The 18,079-nt window shown below is 44.5% G+C and overlaps 1 protein-coding gene across 1 annotated transcript in view; it reads right to left on the reverse strand.

Moving 5' to 3' along the window:
• LOC122920190 (natural cytotoxicity triggering receptor 3 ligand 1-like) overlaps nt 1-18,079 on the reverse strand; it is a 162,888-nt gene that overhangs the window by 103,756 nt on the left and 41,053 nt on the right. Inside the window, exons 4-7 of the mRNA XM_044269464.1 lie at nt 12,724-12,801; nt 7,598-8,008; nt 2,772-3,071; nt 46-345 (exon numbers count right to left, since the gene is read on the reverse strand). Coding sequence (XP_044125399.1) covers nt 46-345; nt 2,772-3,071; nt 7,598-8,008; nt 12,724-12,801 — 1,089 coding nt within the window. The remainder of the gene's footprint in view (nt 1-45; nt 346-2,771; nt 3,072-7,597; nt 8,009-12,723; nt 12,802-18,079) is intronic.

The following is an 18,079-nucleotide window of genomic DNA, read 5'->3' on the forward strand; positions in this document are numbered from 1 at the left end:
TACTCTCAGATGACCCCTTTAAGACTGTCTCCTGGAATCTCTTACCTGTTTTCTTTTCCAGTCTCCACTGGACACTATCATTCTTGTACGGGTGTTTAATTTGACAGGTAAATATTTTCCCGAAATCTTCCTCTTTAACAGTGTAACTTATATGACCGAGAACATAATAGGGTTCACTCTCATCTTCAGGTTCGCGCGTTTGTGATGGGATCTTTTCTTCTCCTTTCTGCCATGTCACTTGTATCTTATGTGGATAAAATGAGTGAATTTTGCACTCCAGCTCCAATGTTTCTCCAGCGCTGTATGCTTCTTGGTTGGCTTGGATTGCATCCATTATGGGAAGAGCTGTTCATAACCAAAGATAAGGAAAAATTACTTTGAGAGCATACAGAACTAAAGGCTGTACTCGACATCCTGATCTAACAGGCGATTGCCGGGAGGGAAGCGTTCCTTCCCAGCATTCGTCCGCCTGCTAGGGGAGGAGACCGCTGCTATTACATGCAGCGATCTCCTCCTCAGTATAGGGAGGAGCAATCTGTATGCCATCGCTCTTCCCTATACTGAATCTTTGTTTGCCGGCAGACGATCGTGGTTAGACACCTGTCAAAAGATTTGGATCGCCCGATTAACAAGTGTTTGCTCGTTCGTCAGGCAATCGGCGGCAGTATTAGACTGCCAGATGATCGCTAACAAGCGTTACTACAAACGGTTGTTTACAGAAAAATCAGCAGGTGTAATACAGGCTTAAGTAGAAGAATGTGAAATAAACCATCACAGTCTACCAAGTGAGGGACTTTTATGTAGAAAAAGATTGACAGCAGAAAAAGACACCTCCGTCCATCTAGTCTGCCCTTATCCTATTTTAGATTGATTTTTCATCTTTATTTTAGGAGGTTTGTTCCAAGCATTTACTGCTATTCCAGTAACATAATATTCTCTGACATTGTTTTTTATTTTACTACTAAGAAATGTTTGTAATCAGTGTGTTCCTGGAGTCCCCCAAGACCCAAGGAGCTCCCAAAGTGTACGCGTTATGTGGGATCGCAGGACATCCTTCAGACTGTTATAATTGGAATATTTCCCAACATATACCTCTGAGGCAAGCCTCTGGCACATGCCCCTGTAGAAGCATGAAGAGGGAAACAGTAGGTCAACCATAGGGTTCCATGTTTAAAATAATACAATAGTGAGTGCAGCTCTGGAGTATAATACAAGGTGTAACTTAGGATCAGTACAGGATAAGTAATGTATGTACACAGTAACTGCACCAGCAGAATAGTGAGTGCAGCTCTGGAGTATAATACAAGATATAACTCAGGATCAGTACAGGATAACTAATGTAATGTATGTACACAGTGACTGCACCAGCAGAATAGGGAGTGCAGCTCTGGAGTATAATACAGGATGTAACTCAGGATCAGTATAGTATAAGTAATGTATGTACACAGTGACTCCACCAGCAGAATAGTGAGTGCAGCTCTGGAGTATGATACAGGATGTAACTCAGGATCAGTACAGTATAAGTAATGTATGTACACAGTGACTCCACCAGCAGAATAGTGAGTGCAGCTCTGGAGTATAATACAAGGTGTAACTTAGGATCAGTACAGGATAAGTATTGTATGTACACAGTAACTGCACCAGCAGAATAGTGAGTGCAGCTCTGGAGTATAATACAAGATATAACTCAGGATCAGTACAGGATAACTAATGTAATGTATGTACACAGTGACTGCACCAGCAGAATAGGGAGTGCAGCTCTGGAGTATAATACAGGATGTAACTCAGGATCAGTATAGTATAAGTAATGTATGTACACAGTGACTCCACCAGCAGAATAGTGAGTGCAGCTCTGGAGTATGATACAGGATGTAACTCAGGATCAGTACAGTATAAGTAATGTATGTACACAGTGACTGTACCAGCAGAATAGTGAGTGCAGCTCTGGAGTATAATGCAGGATGTAACTCAGGATCAGTACAGGATAAGTAATGTATGTACACAGTGACTGCACCAGCATAATAGTGAGTGCAGCTCTGGAGTATAATACAGGGTGTAACTCAGGATCAGTACAGGATCAGTAATGTATGTATACAGTGACTCTACCAGCAGAATAATGAGTGCAGCTCTGGGGTATAATACAGGATGTAACTCAGGATGAGTACAGGATAAGTAATGTATGTACACAGTGACTCCACCAGCAGAATAGTGAGCGCAGCTCTGGAGTATAATGCAGGATGTCATTAAGGATCGGTCTAGGATAACTAATGCTTTCTAGGTTCTATATCCACACAAACACTTTGCTCAGCGTTCATCCTGGTTGTGTTCTTTAAAATCATACTAAGGTAACTAATTTCACTTAGATTTTTAGCCCCCCACGGGGCTATCAATCAGTGGGTATATTGACTTTAATGGATTAAACAGAATTTGAAGATTCATCTGTGGACTCAGTTTGACCTGTTTTTCTTTCCTTTCCAGCATTTTCACCAGACAGAATAGAGCAGTTTACCATTATTACTACTATTCTGTCTGGCAGAACAGGTCAAATGGAGTTCAAAGTTGAATCCTTTGAACTCCATTTAACCCATTAAAGTCACTGTACCTGTTGTGGTATACGTCTGAATACCTTTTTGAAGTATTGAGAAATACGCCTCTGAAAGAAAGCTGTTCGGAGGGCTAAAGCGCTATGTGAATGCAGCCTTAGTAGGATTTTAAATGTAACCCAACAATGTTCTGACCGTGTCATAGTATTTATTTCCTCAGTTACTTACCTCGTTTCTCTAGTCTCCATGTAACAGACTTGGAGGTCGTCTCGTGCATCACCTTACACCTGAATGTTTTCCCAAAGTCTTCCTCTGTAACAGTGCATTGCATAGAACTTACGACAGAAAACAGCCCTTTGACATCTTTTTCAGCTGCAGTAACCTGTGATGTAATTTCTTCCCTGTCTTTGTACCATTTCACATTTATACTTTCTGGATAAAAAGAGTGAATTTTAGATTTTAGCTGCAACAGGTCCCCAGATTTGTAGAATTCTTGGTTGGCCTCAATTTTATCCATTTCGGGTATACCTACATAGTAATACACAAAAATTAAAACATGTAAATACTGTATCCCTATTAAAGTCATTTTGAAAATAGGTTGCCCTAATGTAGACAAGATGAAATGCATCAAACTCCATCTCATATGGCTAACCACTGCTCCCCGCTACTTAGGCTACTTTCACACTAGCGTTCGTCGGTCCGCTCGTGAGCTCCGTTTGAAGGAGCTCACGAGCGGACCCGAACGCAACCGTCCAGCCCTGATGCAGTCTGAATGGAGCGGATCCGCTCAGACTGCATCAGTCTGGCGGCGTTCAGCCTCCGCTCGCCTCCGCACGGACAGGCGGACAGCTGAACGCTGCTTGCAGCGTTCGGGTGTCCGCCTGGCCGTGCGGAGGCGTGCGGATCCGTCCAGACTTACAATGTAAGTCAATGGGGACGGATCCGTTTGAAGATGCCACAATATGGCTCAATCTTCAGGCGGATCCGTCCCCCATTGACTTTACATTGAAAGTCTGGACGGATCCGTACGAGGCTATTTTCACACTTAGCTGTTATATGCTAAAATAATGCAGACGGATCCGTTCTGAACGGAGCCTCCGTCTGCATTATTATGATCGGATCCGTTCAGAACTGATCCAATCGAACGCTAGTGTGAAAGTAGCCTTACCTGCTCCTCCCCACTGGGTCCTGACTCCTTTAGGCTCCTTTCACACCTGCGTTCAGGTGTCCGCTCGTGAGCTCCGTTTGAAGGGGCTCACGAGTGGCCCTGAACGCAGCCGTCTGGCCCTAATGCATTCTCAGTGGAGGCGGATCCACTGAGAATGCATCCGCCTGCCAGCGCTCTGCCTCCGCTCCGCTCAGTGAGCGGACACCTGAACGCTGCAAGCAGCGTTCGGGGGTCCGCCTGGCCGTGCGGAGGCGAGCGGATCCGTTCCGACTTACAATGTAAGTCAATGGGGACGGATCCGCTTGAAGATGACACCATATGTCTCAATCTTCAAGCGGATCCGTCCCCCATTGACTTTACATTGAAAGTCTGAACGGATCCGCTCAGGCTACTTTCACACTTAGAAAATTTTTCTAAGTTTAATGCAGACGGATCCGTTCTGAACGGAGCCTCCGTCTGCATTTGTTCGATCGGATCCGTTCAGAACGGATCCGATCGAACGCTAGTGTGAAAGTAGCCTTACTCAGGTCCCCCGCTGTCAGCATCTGCTTTGATGATGACCTTCACCCCTAGCATCACATCAGTTTGTCATGTGACACAAGGGGGGGACAGGTCAGCGCTGTGGCCAGTCATTGGTTGCAGTGGCATCAAGTTAGATGATGAGAGCAAAGGAGCCGAGACCCATCGGTTTAGCATGTAAGTATTTTTCCCTTTGCAGATCTGCCCAGGAGAGAGGGGGGGGGGGGGGTGGCCTTAATACCTCTAAAAGGTGATCCACCCCTTTAATGTCTTATTTTATATGAATAAACTTAGACTTAAAGATGTTTTTCAAGATTTAAAAAAAAATGAGCACAGAGCAGGGTATGAAATTACTTACCTTTTAAGTGTCCCATCACTCCAACCCCTGTCTCACTCCCAGTTGCTCCTGTTCCTGCAGCAATGACGCCACATCCATGTAAATGCTGCTGCCAGTCAGTGACCTCAGTTGTTCCATTCCCTTTATCCTTCTGTTACCACTGAGGCCTGTGATTGGTGGCAGTGGTCACATGATGGACATGACGTAATCTCTGCAGGACCAGAGGGAATCGGAGGAAGAAAGGTGCTGGATTGGTGAGATATTAAAGGGGTGAATATGGTTTAATTCTTCATTTTATGCAGCTCCCTGCTCTGTCCTATTTTTTGTAAATCTTGGAAAACCCCTTTAATGAAACAATTGTACAAGGAAAAGTTCTGCAACTTTCTATTACTATCTTTAAATTTTCCACTGTTATATAGATCTGGGCTTGCTGTCAGTATATGACATATCCATTGTTTGTATCCAGAGACCTATAACAAGCCCTGCACCCGCATGAAAAGAACAGTTTGTCTGCCTCTGGATGGCTCCAAGCAGGGGCGTTGCTAGGGTCTGAAAACATCCGGGGCACAAGCCCACTGTACCACGCCCCCACCCCTTGAAGCCACACCCCCATCGCCACCGGCAGGTCAGGGGGGCCCTTCACAGTAGTTATTAACCCCTTTCAGCAGTCCCCCCTTCACAGTAGTTATTAACCCCTTTCAGCAGTCCCCCCTTCACAGTAGTTATTAGCCCCTTTCCGCAGTCCTCCCTTCAGTGGATGGGGGACTGTTGAAAGGAGTTAATAACTACTGTGACGGGCCTAGCCGTCTGGGCAACCCAACAGATCATCCCCCCACCCCCCTTGTACTTGTTCCGCTGATCCACTACTTGCGGGCTGCGTGGGCATGAGTTCAGTCGCAATCCCGTCCTGCGGCGCGTAATCCCGCGAGACCCGTGACCTACAGCGGCGGGTCTCGCGGGATCACGCGCCGCAGAATGGGATTGCACACCGAATTGACTGAACTCATGCCCGCGCAGCCCGCAAGTAGCGGAACAAATACAAGGGGGGTGGGGAATAGGCAAATTAAAAAAAAAAATGCTACCAGGCGAGCATAACATACGGGGCACTGGACAAAACATCCGGGGCTTAAGCCCCGAATGTTTTGACCTGTTGACGCCTTTGGCTACATGAATGTTTCTATTCACAATCTGCAAGTAGAGATCTTAAAGACAGATTTATTGAAACACAAAGAATATAAGAAAGTTGTCGAAGTGAGAAGATGTCCAGCATTGTTTTTTCCTACCCGTGCCCCGCGCCCCCATATTGCAAAACTGAAAAAACGATCTATGGGTGGAATAGAAAAAAAAAAACAGAGGGCAAAAAGCAGACACATGGACTAAACGTGGTCATTTTCACAGATGAAACACAGACTTTTTATTTTTTATACAGACGACAAATGGACACGAAAATGTGATTGAAGCCTTGAGGCTGCCAGTTAGTACAATTATGGTGATAGCATTTTTTTTAAACACTCTTTTCTTACTACCTAAATAGTCTTTTGTTTGCCACCTACTGTTATTTTTCCATCAACAGAGCTGCGTGAAAGCTTGTTTTTTTTGTGGGGTAAGGTGTCACTTTTATTGGTACTGGTTTCATTTTCACAGGGGGATAATTTCAACAGCTCAGACATTTTTGGATGCCATGCTAACAATAATTTTTATTGTGTTTTTTTTTTTTACACAATAAATAGGGAGCAGGGTATTTATTTTTTGTCTTCTTTTTTAAAAATTTTGTTATGTTTCTTTGTGTGTCCTTCAAGGTTGACCGTCTGTACAATACACTGCAGTATGTCTGTATTGCAGTATATTGTTTTTTTACTGCCACCAGAGGTAGGATGTAATAGAGCCCTAACATGGCAGGTCTGGGGGAAGGGAAAGGTTCTCTCTGCATGGATCCACCTGAATGAAGGTTCCTAGTAGCCAAACAGTAAAACATTTTTGTGTCGTTTCGGCTACTAGTAGTGTGGACCTGTAACTGTAATATGGAGCAGCATAGGAAACCTGTCACCAGGATTTTGCGCATAGAGCTGGGGACATGGGCTGCTAGATGGCCGCTAGCACATCCGCAATACCCAGTGCCCATAGCTCTCTGCGCTTTTATTGTGTCAAAAAAACGTTTTGAGTGATATGCAAATTACCTGATATGAGTCCTGTAGCCGGAGATGAGTCAAGCGGAAAGGAGCCCAGCACAGCCCCGCGTCCTCCGAATCTCCTCCTTGCTGGCTGACGTCACAGAGCTGGAGCGCCGAAATCACGCGATGCGCGAGCTAGCGCATGCGTAGTTCGTTCCCTGTGCTGATGCCAGCACAGGGAATGAACATGATGCCGACACTGCGCATGCGCTAGCTCGCGCATCGCGAGATTTCGGCGCTTCAGCTCTGTGACTTCAGCCAGCAAGGAGGAGATTCGGAGGACGCGGGGCTGTGCTGGGCTCCTTTCCGCTTGACTCATCTCCGGCTACAGGACTCATATCAGGTAATTTGCATATCACTCAAAACGTTTTTTTGACACAATAAAAGCGCAGAGAGCTATGGGGACTGGGTATTGCGGATGTGCTAGCGGCCATCTAGCAGCCCATGTCCCCAGCTCTATGCGCAAAATCCTGGTGACAGGTTTCCTTTAAGATGAGAGATCCACTTTAATGGCTAAATCCTTTGGAGGATAGATATGTGAAGGGGCTAATTGTTAAATCTCTTGTAGCATTTATTGTCGGAGACCCTGTTTACAAAAAGGAACGATCCATAGCAGAGTATTTTAATGTAGGTAATCCATGTATCCCAGACACGTTGTACTGAGACCTGAGATGATGTCTAGTAGTTCAGTCACATGATCTCTGATTTTATGCAGATGAGTTGTCAGAGCATGCTGGGAGTTGTAGTATTATCATAGCTGCAGAAGCACAGATTACAAACCCAACACTGCCTAATTCCAATAATAAATCACCTATGTATTATCAGCTGGGGTTTTATAGAATAAAATATTCATACTCACCTTTCACCTTTAGATGTAGATGTCTGTAAATGGGTGTTGTCAGTGCAGCATGGTGAACCTCCAGAGTGAGCCGTGCCCCATCATGTATGTGGAACATGGGAGTTATATCTATGAAACAGTCACAGTTGAAAAGGGAGCGTTTACATCGTTTTATAAGAGGTGCCAGGGCCAGGTATCTGGGTTCATCTTTGGTCTGTAAAAGTGTACCCTGCTCAGTATCGTTCTCTGGTGACCTCTTTCTGGGTTTTATGGAGCTCCAGGAATCTACTTTAATCTGGTTTCCTTTGTCTTTCTCTGTGTATAAGTTAATAGTAAGATTGCCTGGTCTGAAGCCTGATATATAACATCTCAGAGAGCACTTCTTCTTATGTATCAGGTCTGTTGTATAAATCTCCAGGACATTTGGTTTCACTGTAAAGATCAGAAATGATACATTTATTATGGTTGCTTAAACATATCATTCATAAACAGCAACAAAACGCGTTAATGCTTATGGTCTAATAACATTACTTTTGCAGTGGAATCTCTTGGCATATGTGCAGCTTAGGCAGGGTGCTGAATCTCCTTAAAGAGACCATGTGCTGAATCTCCTTAAAGAGACCATGTGCTGAATCTCCTTAAAGAGACCAGTCCTGTATGGAGACTTATTTGCAATGCTTTACGGGAAACAAATATACAAAGCGGTGTCTCCCAGGAAAGCGAGCCATGTCGCCAGGGCCACCTATTGGAAGTCGCTCCCTATGGGTCAAAATCCAGCTTTCCAACAAGCCTTGGAAATATAGCCAGACCCGATATCTGTCCATAGACAGCTGTTTCAGGGTGTTTGTCCCTCATCAGTACGGAGTAGGATTCTTGCTGGCTGGGTGCGATGCCTTGGAAGCAGCTTATACAGGGTGTTGAATCTCCTTAAAGAGACTAGTCCTATTGGAGACTTACTGGAAGTACTCCATGGTAGGAAGGGGCAAATACCCTGAAACAGCTGTCTACGGATGGATATCTTCTCTGACTATATTCCCTCAAATCCCAAGGCTTGCTGGAAAGTCGGATTTTGAATAATAGAGAGACGCTTCCCTATGGCTGGCTAGATGGTCCTTTTTCTTGGGAGATAGCTCTTGCTATCATATATGCCAAACATATCCATAGGGTCCTATTCATCTTATAGATTCATCTATGGCATCTGTGGACATTGACATCTGTATGGAATAGTCGACTTACCGTTACATACAAAGGCATCCTATAATAATAAAAAAATAAGCACAATGGGCACAGCATGTTTATATTTTATTTTTTAACACCCGATCGGTGACGCTTGTTACTGTATGCATGTACAGGGGCATGCGCTCCGAGGCATCTATTGGAAGTATATGACGAGAAATCCAGCCAACATATGGTACACCTCTAACAGACACTATAAGATGCAGTGTGAATATATTCTTAGAGAGATGATGAGAGAATCAATAGGGAAGATATCAGGGGTTGCAGAGGTTTTTGTCACACCTTGCTCTGGTGCCTGAGATCGGGTTCCATAAGCCTATCTGCCACATAAGAGGACAGCAGTACTATGGACAGTCAATAAAAAACTATGGTGGCATATCATACACAGTAATGCAAGACAGAGCAATGCCACTATACAGATTGACATGATGTCTCAGTGACTATCACTATAGCACTTGGGTCAAATCCGACAAAGGATATCTGTTCTCCACACTTTTGCCTGGATTATCTCCAACGACATAATGAGGTTACTTGGCTTCCTAAGAGAAATTGGCCATAGCATCTGCTTGAGGTAAAGGGTTTGTCTCACCTCAGACATTGGGGGCATATCACTAGGATATGCCTCCAATGTCTGATAGGTGGGGGTCCCACCTCTGAGACCTGCACCTTTCTTCAGAACGGAGCCCACAAAGTGAAGGAGAACGCACTGCGCATGCGCGGCCATCCTTCATTCATTCCTATGGGAGTGCTGAAAATAGACAAACGCTGGCTCGGCTATTTCAGTCAGCCCTATAGAAGTGAATGGAACGGTACTCGTGCATGCTTGGTGTGCTTGCCATTAATTTCAATGGGATTTCCGAAAATAACCTAGTGATATGCCCCTGAGTGATATGTCTGAGGTTAGACAACCTCTTTAAGGAAATTAGATTTGGATTGTCCCCACTAAGTATATGGAGGGATGTGAATGATGACGCTAATCTAGGTCATTAAAGAGGTTTTGCAGTATCAGAAAAACAATGTCAGATTAGTAGGGGTCCGACTCCTGGCACCCCCGCTTATTAGCTGTTTCAAGGGGTTGCTGCCTCCTCTTCATTGTTTACCTGCATGCCATCTAGCTTGTAGCGGTTGTGCAGGGTAATTACAGCTGCTCGTCACCCCATTGCCACCGCTTCCCTTGTGTTGCAGTCACAAGGGCCTTAACATTGGCCTCCAGGTCTGCCATGTACAGAGGCCTATTAGGACCTGCCAGAAGCAGAGTCTAATAGGCTGATTTCAGTTTTACACTAACAGGCATAATGGACTGCAATACAGAAGTGTTGGAGTGCAGAGATCACAATAACGCCTATACAAGCGTCATAGGTGCATGCACAGGGCATTTTATCTAACCAAAAAGTCTTAGGCCTATTAATACGTGTTAGACTGTTCTCTGCCATTCATGAATGCAGTGCGCACTATGAACGGCACAGGCAGCACAACGATACCGCCGGTGCCTGAAATATCCAATAACAAAGCTCCGTATAGCAAGGAGCTTTGTTATTTAGAATGAAGCTGCTGATTGCTCAGTTTGGGCTGGCTGCCGGAACGTACGGTGCAATGCTCTGAAGCTGTGCCGGGAGCGGCGCCGCAATCTTAAGTACTACTAGCGGAATGGTGGCCTGGCAGGTTAAGTGGCCTCCTGGTGGGCATTAAAGCGGTTATCCAAGATTAGCAAATGCGACCCGATATGCTGGGCTCCTCACAGTGAATATACTTGCCCTGCTCCCCGCCCCGCTCCTGGTGCCCCTGTGCACGGATAAAAACATCCAGTGTCGGGAAGTAATGAGCAGCCAATGGCAGGCGGGAATGGGAATGAGCCCTCTAGCGTCACCCGAGATGCTAGGGAGGCTCATCCCTGTCTGCCATTGGCTGCTCTCTCGAACTGACTACCCTGCTGGTTCCTGATCCAGGCTTCGTCTGACTACCCTGCTGGTTCCTGATCCAGGCTTCGTCTGACTACCCTTCTGGTTCCTGACCTCTGGCTTCGCAAGACCCTGCTTCGGTTTTAGCCATCCGTTTGGACTTTCGCCTTACAGCTTGATTTCCAATAAAGCCCTCTTATTTCCACTTATCCCTTGTTGTACGTCTGGTTCATGGTTCCATGACAATATTGGACTGTACTTTAATTACTTGGCTCTAATTGCCTGCTCTACATTAACTACAGAACCCTCCCCGGGGCTTATTAACCCTATCCTGGAGGGAATGGAATGCTGGTATTTACATGGTATTGTACTGGGAGGGGAGTGAGGTTATTGACATGGGACTGTATGTTGGAGGGGGATGGAGGGAGATTAAACATGTTATTTACATAGGACTGTATGTTGGAGGGAGGGGAGACATGTTATTTACATGGGACCAGGCTCAGACTCGCCCACAGGGGAATCGCCTGCTGGGCCCCTGAGAAATCTGTGCCCCCAGTCCACCAGCACAGCATCTAAAAATAACCTTTATCAATGTAATAAACTGGGTAGGACTATACAGTTTATTATTATAGACCCATCGGAAGGTTAAGATGGCTTCTAGGAATAGAGGCAGGCCAGCCAGTATCCTCTGTTCCCTGGGACCCACTTTTGGAAGTTGTTGCAGAGATCCCCATAATCAATCATCTTCTAGCATCTTGTTGCTGTCTGCCTCTATGTGGGCAGGTAATATTTGCATTTTGCTGTACAGTGGGCCCCCAGAATGAATTTTACTGGTGGGCTCTAGGCATCCCAGTCCGACACTGCATGGGACTGTATGTTGGAGGGCGCTGGAGGGAGGGGAAATATGTTATCTAGGCTAGTAATAGTTCCTCTGCATAAACACCCACCTCTTAGGGCATGTTCACACCACCGCTACTTACTTCTGTTGTTCTGCTCCGTTAGTTGAGCAAAACAACAAAAATAACGGAAGTGCTGGATCGGGCACATAACTGACACAAGCTGAGATGAGAAGACTCCATTGACTATAATTAGATCCATTCAGTTTACATTCGGGATCTTGCCTTTTTTAGACTACTTTCACACTAGCGTTTTTACTGGATTCGTCAGGGTTCAGCAAAAACGCATCCGTTACTGATAATACAACCGCCTGCATCCGTTATTAACGGATCCGGTTGTATTATCTTTAACATAGCCAAGATGGATCCGTCATGAACTCCATTGAAAGTCAGTGGAGGACGGATCCATCAGATTGTGTCTGAGAAAACGTTTTGCTCTGCATCCCAAGATGGAAAGCAAACCGCACTGTGCTCTCCGGTATGAGAATGGAAGAGAATGCATTTTGGAGCTTTCCGTTCTATTCAGTAACGTTTTGTCCTCATTGACAATAAATGGGGACAAAACAGAAGCGTTTTTTTCCGGTATTGAGACCCTATGACGGATCTCAATACCGGAAAAATTTAACGCTAGTGTGAAAGTAGCCTTACCAGACAAGAATCTGTGACAAAGCCCCCGAACGGGGCCTCCAACGCAGATGTGAACAAGCCCTTAACATTATGTAGGCCTACGTATTATTGATTTCAATTCCTGCAACTTTTGTACTCCTCCATCACAAAAAATACTCCTCAAAAATGGTAAGAGGAGTATTTTTGCTCTTCTATAAAAAATGTACTGCAACCTCTGTTGGAGTGGATACATTTCTTATCATTGTACTTGTACTGAGCTGCACAATAAAGGTATGGTGTACCAGTAATTGTTACCTTACATTAAACAACACATGGAAAAGCAGATAAACTATATTTTTGAAAAAATGCTACTTGACTGCAGCCTCTGAATATATCTTTATGAATATTTCAGATCTCTTGTAGGTGTCAAGTGAAGATGTATTGCTGAGCGCCATAGTCCATTCCAGTCCTTACGTAACAAGGTTTTCCTAGTAGTAAGTAAAGTTCTTACCTTTTATAAAATAGTATAATATTACTCCTGCCAGTACCAGTTGTATACTCAAAGCCACAACTTTAAATATATGTTGACCTATAGGAAATAAAGAGAATACAAGAAAGGGATACGCAGTTAATGAAGGATAATATCTGGTATGAGGTTTCGCTAAACCTAATATCTATCTAAGCATATAACTGGCTAATGCAGTGGTAGGCAACCTCCGGCACTGCAGCTGTTGCAAAACTACAACTCCCACCATGCATACTTGGGCTGCTCTTCTCAGAACTCCCATTGAAGTGATTGGATCATGCCGGGAACTGTACTTTCATAACAGCAGGCGTGCCGGAGGTTGCTGGGCTAATGGGTAATGAGTGAGCAGTTTTTACTAAAACTAGATATAAGTTGGGTACCTCGCCGGATCTTTATTAGAATAGATAGACTATTTAGGAATCTGATTTGGCGCAAAAAAACAGCTAGGATCTGACGAGATACGTTGCAGAGAGGAAAAGATGCAGGGGGGCTCTCTATCCCAAACTCCTGGCTATATTAGATATCTTCGCAGCTGCAGCAGTTGAGGGGGTGGGGAAGGATCCCTGGGGACGTTGCGTCTGGGGACTCATCGGTAGCTTTGCTGGAAAATAGTGCTCTCTCTGATAAGATAGTGGAACACCCTACACTCAGTGTGATACATAAAGTCTGTCAGAGGTGTTGTGTTCTGCTGTCTATACAAGGCTTCACCCAGGTCACTGCTGTGTGGAAGAATCCCCAATTGCCTGAAATATTTCGCCTAGAAGGGTTTTCGCCCTGGGACCGTAAGGGCGTGAAATTATATCAGCTGCAGAAAGATGGTGAGTTTAAGTCCTTTGAGCAACTTAGAAATGAGTTTGCTCTTCCTCACACAGCCTTTTATCAGTTTTTGCAGCTACGACACGCATTTCAGGCCCAGGCGAACTCTATGTCACTTAAATGTACGACTGTTCTACTGTTCCACCAAATCCTCACGGGTTACTCCTTGAGTGGATTACTTTCATCCATTTATAGGAATCTATTTGTGAAATCAGTGAAACAGAATACACTAGTGGTCAAGTATAAATGGGAGGGGGAGGTTGGACCAATATCAGAGGAACAATGGAAATCGATATTGGCATTGACACCTGAGTTGTCGCTTTGTGGAGGCCAACACATGTCTCAACTGTTTCTTGTTCACAGGGTATATAGGACTCCAGCATTTCTGTTCAAGATAGGAGTTAGACCTGATGCATCCTGTCCTCGGTGTGGAGTGAGTCCTGCTTCCTTGCTACACATGTTCTGGGACTGTGCAGAGCTTAATAAATTCTGGACTGATGTGTTGGTAACTATTAAAGACGCGTACAATATTGAGGTCTCGGCTAATCCAGGGACATGTGTACAGGGAATACTGGACATTAAAAGCCGCCATTATCGTCTGGGAGTGCAGCGTCTGCTTTTCCAGGCTAGAAAACTGATTGCTAAATACTGGCTTAGGCTACTTTCACACTAGCGTTCGGGCGGATCCGTTCTGAACGGATCCGCTCATATTAATGCAGACGGAGGCTCCGTTCAGTACGGATCCGTCTGCATTAATAACTTTAAAAAAATTCGCAAGTGCGCAAGTGCGAAAGTAGCCTGCGCGGATCCGTTCAGACTTTCAATGTAAAGTCAATGGGGGACGGATCCGCTTGAAGATTGAGCCACATTGTGGCATCTTCAAACGGATCCGTCCCCATTGACTTACATTGAAAGTCTGGACGGATCCGCACGGATCCGCACGCCTCCGAACGGCCAGGCGGACACCCGAACGCTGCAAGCAGCGTTCAGCTGTCCGCCTGTCCGTGCGGAGGCGAGCGGAGCGGAGGCTGAACGCCGCCAGACTGATGCAGTCTCAGCGGATCCGCCTCCATTCAGACTGCATCAGGGCTGGACGGCTGCGTTCGGGTCCGCTCGTGAGCTCCTTCAAACGGAGCTCACGAACGGAAACCCGAACGCTAGTGTGAAAGTAGCCTTAGACCCCAGGCCCCATTGAGGTTGATGGGGGTTGAGGGTTTTAAGAGTGAATAAGTTATGATGGCTACAATTCTTCACTGATAAGAATCATATTGATATCTTGCACCGTTGTTAGATAATATGCATAATGTGTATTACTGCTGAGACAATATATGTCAATTAAAGGAGATTATGTATACCTCATACTGTAATTTGTATGTGCAATGATATTTCTATTTTATTTCTACCTCTTGGAAAATGAATACAGATTATCTGATTTAAAAAAAACTAGATATACAAGTGAAAAGGAGAAACAACTTCTGAAACAGGAAATGTGACTAAGCAGGTAACATATGTGGCCTTAATGCAGTGCATTCTGCGCAGTGGTATTTCCTGCAGAAAGTCTACAGCATTTACTGTACAAGCGAAGCGGATGAGATCTCAGAAATGTCAGTTTATGCTGCGGGTTTCACCTGCAGCTTTCAACCTTTATAATGCAAAGACATAAATCACTGCAAAAGGTGCACCACCATAATATGTAACTGACAATAATGGCCAATCCCTCAGGCTGAGACTTTAGCCAATGTATTCCGGTCAGGAACACAACTGATCCCTTTTGCACCACCGTCAAGGTATCTCAGTGTGGCTTTATAATGCAAAGCTTGAAAGCCGTGGAAGACCTACTGAAATATCAGCAGCAAGGCCTGAGCAAAAAACAGTCAATTTCAGGTTTGTTTTTTACAGCGGCAGATTTTGACTAGATTTGTAGGAGATTCCACAGCAGACCTACTACCTTTGGCTACACTTATGCTTGCCTCTTTATGGAGGAAGCCATCCATGAACATGTAAGGCTACTTTCACACTAGCGTTTTGGCTTTCCGTTTGTGACATCCGTTCAGGGCTCTCACAGGCGGTCCAAAACGGATCAGTTTTGCCCTAATGTATTCTGAATGGAAAAGGATCCGGTCAGAAATGCATCAGTTCGGCTCCGTTCAGTCACCATTCCGCTCTGGAAGCTGCCTGCAGCGTTTTGCTGTCCGCCTGACGAAGCGGCGCCAAATGCATCCGCTCTGGCACACAATGTAAGTTAATGGGGACGGATCCGTTTTCTCTGATACAATCTGGCACAATAGATAAAACGTATTAGTCTCCCATTAACTTTCAATGGAGTTTAAGACGGATCCGTCATGGCTATAAAAATATATAAAGCCAAGTAAATGAACTTGACAAATTACTCCCAATAATAAATAACAAAATATACTGATCCCCTCCTAGGGGACAAAGGGGTAAAACGTAACATTTAATAATGTATCTAAAAACGTGAAGCACTAACCCAGAGAGCCTCTCGGACAAACTAACAATAGACAGCCCTAATGGGCCTGGACACACAAACACTAAATGGTAACAAAGGCAGGAAGCAAACAAAAGGAACGTTCTCACCCATCAGATGCTGTAGACGTGGGTGGTGTAGTCACTTGGGTAGATGCAACCTTCCATGCGATAGACTGTATTGATGTGTTACCATACGGAGAAGATGCCAACGTATGAACCTCAGCAAAGACAGGAGACGGGAGTCTATAGTTTTGTCTGCTGTGTCTGAGAAAATTTCTGCTTGTTAGAGCAAAAAATGTTCTTTTATTTGTGCAAGGAGAATGAAGGTTTATCTGAAAGCCTGAGGCATGCACAGGCAGCTGAAGCTAGCGCTGAGTATGAATGTACTGTGAGGTGTAATACGGAGCTGGGCGTATTTACACAAGGCCGGAAGATTCCTCAGATGAGTCTGTGGTAAGTGGACTCAATACAGATCGTAATGTGCGAGCTGACTATTTTTGATTTCCAACAGATGGCGAGCTCAGGAAGGAAATAATTTTTTTCCCCTGTTATCAGTAGAACTTAAAAGGAGACACAGTTTTATTTTCAAAAAGCAAAAAAGGCCGGCATAAGGTAATATCCTTTTCTTTACTCTCATTTTTGAGAAAGTTTTGCTCTTTGTGAACTGAAATCTGTGTACTCCAATCTGCTGGTAACAGAGGAAAGAAAAATCTGTTCAAACAACCTATGTGATTGTTGTCTGCTGCATCAAAGGGTGTAAGGATAAGGTAAGTGTTTTTTTTTTCATGGTGTAGTTTTTGATGGATCTGAGTTGATTGTATGATGAGATTGTATGATGAGCAGTACAGGGTATTGTGTTTTTTTGTAACTTCTTAACTTTTATGTTACTGTGATTTTGTAAGAGGCGATTTTATAGAGGCAGCAATTGGTTTTAGTGTCTGTACATTAGAGACAGCATTCAGAGTGGTTTTTGTATTGTTAGCCTGTAAATCACCCATAGAGTGGAGGTTTTGCTCCGGTTTAAACATAGGGAAATATAAAAACTGTTTTTATGGCTGGATATTGTAGACACTATCTTGATTTCCTTTGTGTGACCATGCTTGTAGGCCATCTTTTCTATGCTTGTAGGCCATCTTGTCCATGCTTGTAGGCCATCTTGTCCATGCTTGTAGGCCATCTTGTCCATGCTTGTAGGCCATCTTGACCATGCTTGTAGGCCATCTTGTCCATGCTTGTAGGCCATCTTGTCCATGCTTGTAGGCCATCTTGTCCATGCTTGTAGGCCATCTTGTCCATGCTTGTAGGCCATCTTGTCCATGCTTGTAGGCCATCTTGTCCATGCTTGTAGGCCATCTTGTCCATGCTTGTAGGCCATCTTGTCCATGCTTGTAGGCCATCTTGTCCATGCTTGTAGGCCATCTTGACCATGCTTGTAGGCCATCTTGACCATGCTTGTAGGCCATCTTGACCATGCTTGTAGGCCATCTTTTCCATGCTTGTCGGCCATCTTTTCCATGCTTGTCGGCCATCTTTACCATGCTTGTCGGCCATCTTTACCATGCTTGTCGGCCATCTTAGTCAGTTTGCTATGGAAAGCGATTTGATTGGTTTTGCCTGAAATGTTAGTTTTGTTGAATAGTTATCTTGTCTTTTTGTAACCTTTTCTATGTACAGTTTGATTTTGTTTTAATAAGTTTTGTGCTGGATATCGGTTTAGTGTTCAGTTATGTTATAGCTCAGTGACCAGTCTGATACAGGAATCATTGTGTGAGCATTAGTGGCAGTTTAGTGGTGAAATCGTCCTATAGTTGATGATTCTGCTTAATGTTTGTGTATCTGTGGCTGTTACACTGAATTGTAGACTTGTTTGGCATAATTAATGTGGGTATTACAGTGTAGAAAGGAGGTACTTTTAGTTCTGTGCCAAAAGTATAGGGACAACTAGTACTAGTGTTTTGTTTTTTGTAGCAACCATTGTGGTGTTTGTTTTCTGGTGCAATGGAAAGTCTTTTTATTGAAACCACCCCTTGGAGAGTAA

Source organism: Bufo gargarizans, chromosome 10, assembly GCF_014858855.1.
Source record: "Bufo gargarizans isolate SCDJY-AF-19 chromosome 10, ASM1485885v1, whole genome shotgun sequence".
Lineage (NCBI taxonomy): Eukaryota > Metazoa > Chordata > Amphibia > Anura > Bufonidae > Bufo > Bufo gargarizans.